Below are 7,475 nucleotides of genomic sequence, written 5' to 3' on the forward strand. Positions count from 1 at the left end.
CAAGTTCTTTCCCAGCAATCTGCATCTATCTTCAATCATCTGCAACTCTATCAACCCTCTCCTACCTTACCCACAACCACCATTTCTTCAGCCTGTACCAGAGATCCAGAAAAGCCACCTATATTCTCAAGACGACTTCCATAATAGCAGAGTCTCACACAAACACACGCCTACAACCCCTTGTACCCATACCTACAGAAATGTTCGAAGAGGGTGCTCCAGGCTATACCAGTCTGGCAGATCCCGCTTTGCTGGACAAGATAGACAGTCTATTCGCATGCAACATCGGAGAATACATCAATCTTCCCCAGCTGGTTGTCGTGGGTGACCAGTCTAGTGGCAAAAGCTCCGTCCTCGAGGGTCTCACCCGGCTGCCATTCCCCCGCGACAGTGGGCTGTGCACTCGTTTCGCAACTCAGCTCATCTTTCGCCGTAATAAAAACCTTATGACCAGAAGGATCGCTTCGTCTATCATTCCCGCGTCGGATTCACATTCAACAAGGGCAGGAGAGCTACAGGCCTGGGGTGCGAGCCTCGAGGGCAGCCTGAGCCCAGTCGCTTTTGCTGCAATACTGGAGGAGGTAAGCACCGCTTCTATTTTCCACAATGAAGTTTCCTGGAGGGCTTGCGATGCAGAAGGCTCTGGCCGTAGTTGGCGCAAGCATCTACGGACTGTGCCTGACAGCTTTGGCACAGAACCACTTTTGCTAATAGAACTCTAGGCGCACGGACTGATGGGTGTCTCCACCCGTGACAAGCCTACCAGGTTGACATTCTCCAAAGACATATTCCGGCTGGAAATCTGCGGACCTGACGAGGACCATCTCAGCGTTATTGACGTTCCTGGCATCTTCAAGTTGACTACACCAGGACGCACAACCAAAGCTGACATCCAGCTCGTGAGGGAGATGGTCTTGGGATATATGAAGAACCCGCGGTCCATCTTATTGACGGTCGTTGCGGCAAATGTCGACGTGGCAAACCAAGAGATCATCGAGATGGCACGGGAGGTAGATCCTGACGGAGAGCGGACCTTAGGTGTCTTGACTAAACCCGACCTCGTCGACAAAGGGGCTGAGCAGAAGATCCTGGAAATCATCGCTGGGAGAGAGCTCCCCTTGAAATATGGCTGGATTCTGGTTCGAAACCTGGGGCAAAGAGAGATGGAGAAAGGGACTGTTGACAGAGACACTGCGGAAGCCGAGTTTGGCAAGACTGAGTTGTGGAACACAGTCGCCGCAGACAAATATGGCATAAGCTCTTTGAAAACGCGCTTGCAGGAGACGGTCACCGAGAATGCCAGAAGGACATTTCCTCTTGTTAGTGGTATGACTAGGAATCATGAATGACATGTGCTAACAGCCTCGCAGGTCCGAGCTGAGATCAACAAAAAGCTCAAGGAAGCCAAAACAAGCTTGGATATGCTGGGAAGTGAGAGAGATACCGCCAGCCAGCAATTAAGATATCTTCTCGATGCAGTGACCAGGTTCAATATTATCACAACCCAAGCTCTAAGCACCCATTATGGTGCCGACAAGAACTTTAACAAATACAAGGAGCTTCGCCTCGCCACTTTGGTTGTCAACCGAGAAGTCTCTTTCGCAAGATCGTTCGAAAAATGGGGTCAAAAATACAGATTCGAGAAAAGCAGTATCCGTGAGGACGTCGAAATTCTTTCCCCAAGCGACGGCAGAATTGAGCATATGCAATTCCCTGCTACCACGCGACCAGAGGCATCAAGTTCCCACTCTGCGGGGGAAGGGGATTCTGTTCGCCATGTTTCACGTCCTCCTAGATTTAAGACCAGGATGACTGAGCCCGTCATGGAACTAGAAGATGTCCTCACTGACCAGGAAATAATTGAGAAGCCCTTGAGGCACGGTATCTATGAATGGCTACGAGATGAGTATCACAACTCACGAGGGTTTGAACTTAACAATTTCAGCATTACAATGTTGACCAATGTCTTCAACAAGCAGACCATAAAGTGGCAAAGCATTGCGTTGGGCTATCTCAGCGATGTCATCGTCATCGTCCACAACTTCATCATGCGCAATTTGCAGATCTGCCTTGCGGATCGACGGGTCTTTCGCAATCTGCTGCCGTATATAATGGGCGACTTGCTAGAAGTGTATAAGGGCGCAATGGAACATGTCTGGCTTCTGCTTTACATTGAGCGGAAGGGCACACTGAAGACCTTGGACCATCATTTCAACGACCAACTGCAGAAAATGTGAGTCCGTTCTTTGACTACCGCGCAGATACATTCTGCGGCTTTTGCTAGAAAACATGCTGACCTTCAGATAGACGTCAGTCTCGGTGGAAGGCCTACGTTGAGCAAAAGCAGGTCAATGGAATCCTGCATGTTGGCGACCTCGATTACCGACAGGACATGAGCAACGAGAGCCACACGGTGCAAGACCTGCATGATATCTTACGGTCGTACTACAAGGTGGCGATGAACCGGTTCGTGGACAATGTCAGCATGCAAGCGGCCGATTACCATCTGGTGCACGGGCCCAACGCACCGATGAAGCTGATTTCGCCCGCCTTCGTGCACAGCTTCTCTGCGGAGACGCTGCAGGAGATTGCAGGGGAGGATCCGGCAGTGCGCAGAAGACGGACTCAGCTAGAGAAGCAGATCGCGGAGTTGGAGAAGGGCAAGCGGCTTTTGGTCTAGGTGGTAGCGGGTAGCGAGGTAACATTTTGGGTGATGGTGATGGTGATCTCGGGAGAAATGATTCCTTGCTTGGCGGTGAACTATATACGACACCCCGCTCATATTTGGATGGGCTTTGGCTCTTTAGTGATCTTGGCACAACCTTAATCACCTTCTAGTGTATCCAATAGAAGCGATACCACACCACACTCTCCCACATGCAACGTCCACCCGCTGACCCCTGGGTTGGATGCGTATAATGGCCATGGATGGTAGCGCAAGTGAAGCCGCCAATGCGCGGCAGCGAGTGGGGAAGCTCCGCCGTGAGCTGTCAGCCCAGCAACGGCCCGCCCTGCGCCCCATTCCGCATTCCGCATTCCTCGGTGATAAACCCACGATAAATGAACCACTAACCCGGTTGACCCTAGCCCAACAACCGCGGTAGCTCGTGCTTTCTTGATCTTAAAAGCCGAGCTCCCCTCTATTCCCCCTCAAAATACATCTCCAGCTTAATCCTCCTACTAACACCACCGTAACAGGAGCCGGGTACAGCACCAAACCACAAACATAATGGGCTACACGACGCAAGCCGAGGTCGACGAGGTCAGCCCTTTTCGTTCCCCCTGCCCCCCTCCCCCACTCACCCAACCCACCCACTAACGCGCAAAAAGGCCCTCCGCACCGTCCGCACAACCTTCGCAACCGGCCGCACAAAACCCCTCGCCTGGCGGCGCCAACAACTCCGCCGCCTATGGTGGATGCTCGAAGACCACCGCCCGTCCATCATCGCGGCACTGCAAACGGACCTCCACAAGTCCGAAGTGGAAACCACACTCGTGGAGATCGGCATGCTGCAAGCGGACATCCTGCACACCCTCGATAAGCTGGCTGAATGGACCGCCGACGAGAAGCCCACGCGCCTCGACCCCGTCAACCTCCTTGGGGGCACCGTCGTGCGCACCGAGCCGTTGGGCGTGACGCTCATCATCGGCGCGTGGAACTGTCCCTTCCAGCTGGCTTTGCAGCCGCTCGTCGCGGCGATCGCGGCGGGGTGTGCGGCGATCGTCAAGCCGTCGGATGTGAGTGCTGCATCCGAAGAGGTTTTGGCGCGGATTATTCCGGAGTATTTGGATCCTGAGGCGGTAAGGTGTGTGACGGCTGGCCCGGCGGAGATGGAGTATATTCTGCAGCAGAGGTGGGATCATATCTTCTATACGGGGTCGGCGAAGATCGCCAAGATTGTGCATGCCGCTGCGGCGAGGCATCTTACGCCGGTGACGTTGGAGTTGGGCGGCCAGGGGCCGGCGATTGTGACAGAGTCGGCGGATGTGGAGATGGCCGGGAAGAGGATTGCGGGGGCTAAGTTTTTGTTGGCGGGCCAGGTTCGTTTCTCTCTCTCCCTTTTTCTTCTAACTTTGGTTATGGGATACTAACAAATGCTGCATGCAGGTCTGCATCAACGTCAATCACATCCTCGCCCACCCCGCCATCCGCGATGCCCTCGTCGCCTCCCTCGCCCGATGGTTCGACACCTTCAACGGCGGGCCGGACAGCATCCCCCCCTACAGCTGCCACATCGTCAACGACCGCAACTTCGACCGCCTCGAGTCCCTGCTCAGCCGCACGTCTGGCAAAATCGTCTACGGCGGCGTCCGCGACCGCAGCACCCGGTATTTCGGGCCCACGATCGTCGTCGACGTCCAGCCGGACGACATCCTCCTCACTGAAGAACTCTTCGGCCCGATTCTCCCGATCGTCGACGCCGACCTCAACGCCGCGCTCGCGTTCACCACTTCCCTCGAGCATGCGCTGGCCTTGTACGCGTTCACGAACGTCGAGGCTGAGAAGGACCGGATTCTGCAGACGACAAGCTCCGGCGGAGTCACGTTCAATGATTGTCTCCTGCATGCCTTGGCAAAGGATGCCCCCTTCGGTGGTGTGGGCCATGCCGGCATGGGCGCGTACCATGGGAAGTACGGCATCCAGGCGTTCTCGTACCGGCGGACGGTCACGAATGCCCTACCAAGTGTCCTAGAGGGATTCATGGATGCCCGGTATCCGCCGTATACTCTGGAGAAGATGCACAAGATGATGCCTAAGGTGACGCCGTCGTTTGATCGCGACGGGAATGAGAGGAGTTCGGTGGGTAAGGTGGCTGGCGCGGTGGGCGCGGTGGCTGCTCTGGGCGCTTCGGTTTGGTTTTTGGGGAATGCGAGGGAGAGGATCCCGGCTTATGTGAAGGGGTGGTTGCGCTAGGCTTGTGTCTACGCTTTATTGGGGTCTTGTTCGCTATCGATTGTAATGGATTTATACAGGATTTGGGTTGACTTTGTGCTTGGCTAGATGGATGCTTGTATTTCGCTGTGGAATGGACTAAGATACACTCGGCCGACTCGATCACCTACCGATCATGAGCTCGTCTTAGCTTCACCTTTGACTGCAAAGGCTACTAGACTCCAACACCGCGATGAGGTACGAGCTCCCGTTGGAGGCCTGTCTCCCATCCAGGCAACAACGCAAGCGTTGTGTTTTCGTCTATTGCTGCAGCCGCCATCTGCCCGACGAAACAAGCGTGATGACTCAGCACCAAAGACCACATGCATCGTCTCATCCTTAACGAGCTCAAGGACTCATCCTAGGAGAGTTCGGTGTAGCGAGGAGAAGGCAACAAAGGAAATCTCATCCACACACCACTCGCACATGCATCGAGACAAGCACCAGCACAAGCACAAACGCAGAGGTCGTGATGATGGCCTGAGCTAAAAAGCGAACCGTTAGACGAGGCATCATGGGCAACTCATTCCCTTCACTTCCACCGAACGGCGACAGCTTCCAGGAAATGAACCCATCAACTCTCGCCTGGTGCAACTGCGCAGTTTCCATATCACAGAGGCAATGGAACTGGCTGGGATCCCTCAACCAACGAGACGGTTGAAGATCTGATTCCAGCACGAACGCAGGCCGGCTCGCAGTCCGTCCCCGCATGTCAGCTGTTCCCAGGACCATTGAAAGCCAAGGTACCTGGTGGTCAAACCTCGACAAGGTCTATGGTCTGTCTTGATCAGCCCGCGGATAGAACTTCCGAACATAGCATATTTTCCCGACTAGTAGGGAAGGCCATGTTCTACCCTCGGGATGTCTTTTCGTCCTCAGGGAAGCGTCTGTCTTCCTCGCGGAAGCACTTTCATGGAGATGCTTTCCAGACAACATTGAGATGTGGTTTAGGAAGAAACCCATGCAGATCTCTTCTTGTTCCCATAAAGGAAATCAAGAAGCCGCGCTGATCGGAGTCAAATACACGCAACAACACCAGTATTGATGTCGTAGAAGCACACTCAACCCTCTGTCCATGTCACCTTAACTTTCTATAGGAGAGCGTTAAGCTGACTGCTCCACCAGTAACACCAAATATCTTGGTTCCTGAAAAAACCCCTGGCCTGCTGGTCATCTTGTTCTCTCAAATCGAGTTCCCAAGACAGAAGCCGGTCAGGATAGACAGTTCAGCGTCGTTCCCTCAATCTGTTAACGATTTCTCGGGGTCACCCGTTTGTGAGACAAGGCTGAAGCCGAGTCCGTACGCGTGATCGCCCACATCTTGCCAGATGTTTAGAAACGAGTCCTCTTCGCAAGTCCTTTAGACAACCTGTGCAGGAGCTTGGAGAAAGAGGACATGGCACCTTGCCAAAGATCATCTCATACTGAGCTTTTTCGGCAGCATGCCTGGTTCTGTGGCCATTCCCAACGACTCCAAAATCGGTCGTCGCTCTATGAGGATGCACAGAACCCCCCAGTTGGTTTTGAAGAACGGGCAATGAGAACTGGGGCCTGACATGAATCATAGCACGGCAACTTGCACAGATATGATATGTCAGGAACCCTCGACATTTTGTCAAAGGGTCGTGCGGAGGCGAGTAGGGAGGGGGGAGGGAAGAGGATGGAGGAGAGGCGGGAGTGAGAATAACAGAGGGGGATACACGCTAGGATACAGACTGAGATATGCACCGGAAACAAGAATCTGAGATAAGAAAAGGAACATGGTACATCGATGAGTTTGGACAGAAACCACGGCAAAATGATGAAAAGAATGATGATGGGATACAGGATGGAGGATACAGGATGAAGGCTAGGAAAAGGACATGTTACATGATAAGGAACAGAACGGTGGAAGGTGAGGAAAGAGAAGAGGACGGAGAGATGGAGGAAGGATGGAGGAAGAAGACTTATATAGACAAGAGATATGTCAAACTCCGAGGTCAGCTGACTTGGATCGACTCATTCACTCAGTCGCTACGATTACCTAGGATGCCTGGCTATCAGTGAAAGTACCTCACTGTTGATGATTCTACAGACGCATAGATAGGCTGCAGCATTAACCTTAGTGGAATCTACGACAACTATAGGACTAGCACTTAATATCACGTATGCGACTATTGAGCTCATCTTAGCTTCGCCAATCTATGGCTACTAGACTCCAACACCACGATGAGGTGCGAGCTTCACGTTGGAGGGATGCGCAGAGGTCGATGCGCAAAGAAGTGAGGAAGAAGCTTGGGATGCGGAAGAGAGGTTGAAGAAGAGGGGGAAGTAAGAATAGGAGTATCTATATAGTCTATATAGATAAGAATAGAGAGGAGGGAGAGGAGAATAGAAGAAGGAGGAGGAGAAGAGAGAGGCGAGAGAGAGAGAGGACAGAGAGAGAAAGGGGAGAGAGAGTAGAGAGAATGTAGGAATAGTAGGGAGAAGGAGAGAGTTGTAGAACAGAAGTGGACAGGGAGGCAGAGAGGAAAGACGACTGGTTTTGTTCAGCAAATCTGAT

The 7,475-nt window shown here is 53.0% G+C and overlaps 2 protein-coding genes across 2 annotated transcripts; both read left to right on the forward strand.

Annotated features, from left to right (window-relative positions):
- Nucleotides 1-158: 158 nt before the first annotated feature.
- Nucleotides 159-2,680, forward strand: BO82DRAFT_409973 (dynamin family protein; the record flags this gene model as incomplete). The annotated part of the gene is made up of 5 exons (XM_025639753.1): nucleotides 159-581; nucleotides 723-1,319; nucleotides 1,371-1,664; nucleotides 1,734-2,233; nucleotides 2,308-2,680. Exons 1-5 carry the CDS (start codon nucleotides 201-203, stop codon nucleotides 2,678-2,680), a joined length of 2,145 nt encoding a protein of 714 aa, XP_025485755.1. The 5' UTR covers nucleotides 159-200.
- Nucleotides 2,681-3,081: 401 nt separating this feature from the next.
- On the forward strand, nucleotides 3,082-5,048 carry BO82DRAFT_396787 (aldehyde dehydrogenase). The gene is made up of 3 exons (XM_025638864.1): nucleotides 3,082-3,262; nucleotides 3,331-4,041; nucleotides 4,109-5,048. The coding sequence occupies exons 1-3, from the start codon at nucleotides 3,230-3,232 to the stop codon at nucleotides 4,913-4,915; spliced, it is 1,551 nt and encodes a 516-aa protein (XP_025485756.1). The 5' UTR covers nucleotides 3,082-3,229; the 3' UTR covers nucleotides 4,916-5,048.
- The last annotated feature ends 2,427 nt before the right edge of the window (nucleotides 5,049-7,475 follow it).

The sequence above is a fragment of the Aspergillus uvarum genome (genome assembly GCF_003184745.1).
Source record: "Aspergillus uvarum CBS 121591 unplaced genomic scaffold BO82scaffold_114, whole genome shotgun sequence".
NCBI classification, from domain to species: Eukaryota; Fungi; Ascomycota; class Eurotiomycetes; order Eurotiales; family Aspergillaceae; genus Aspergillus; species Aspergillus uvarum.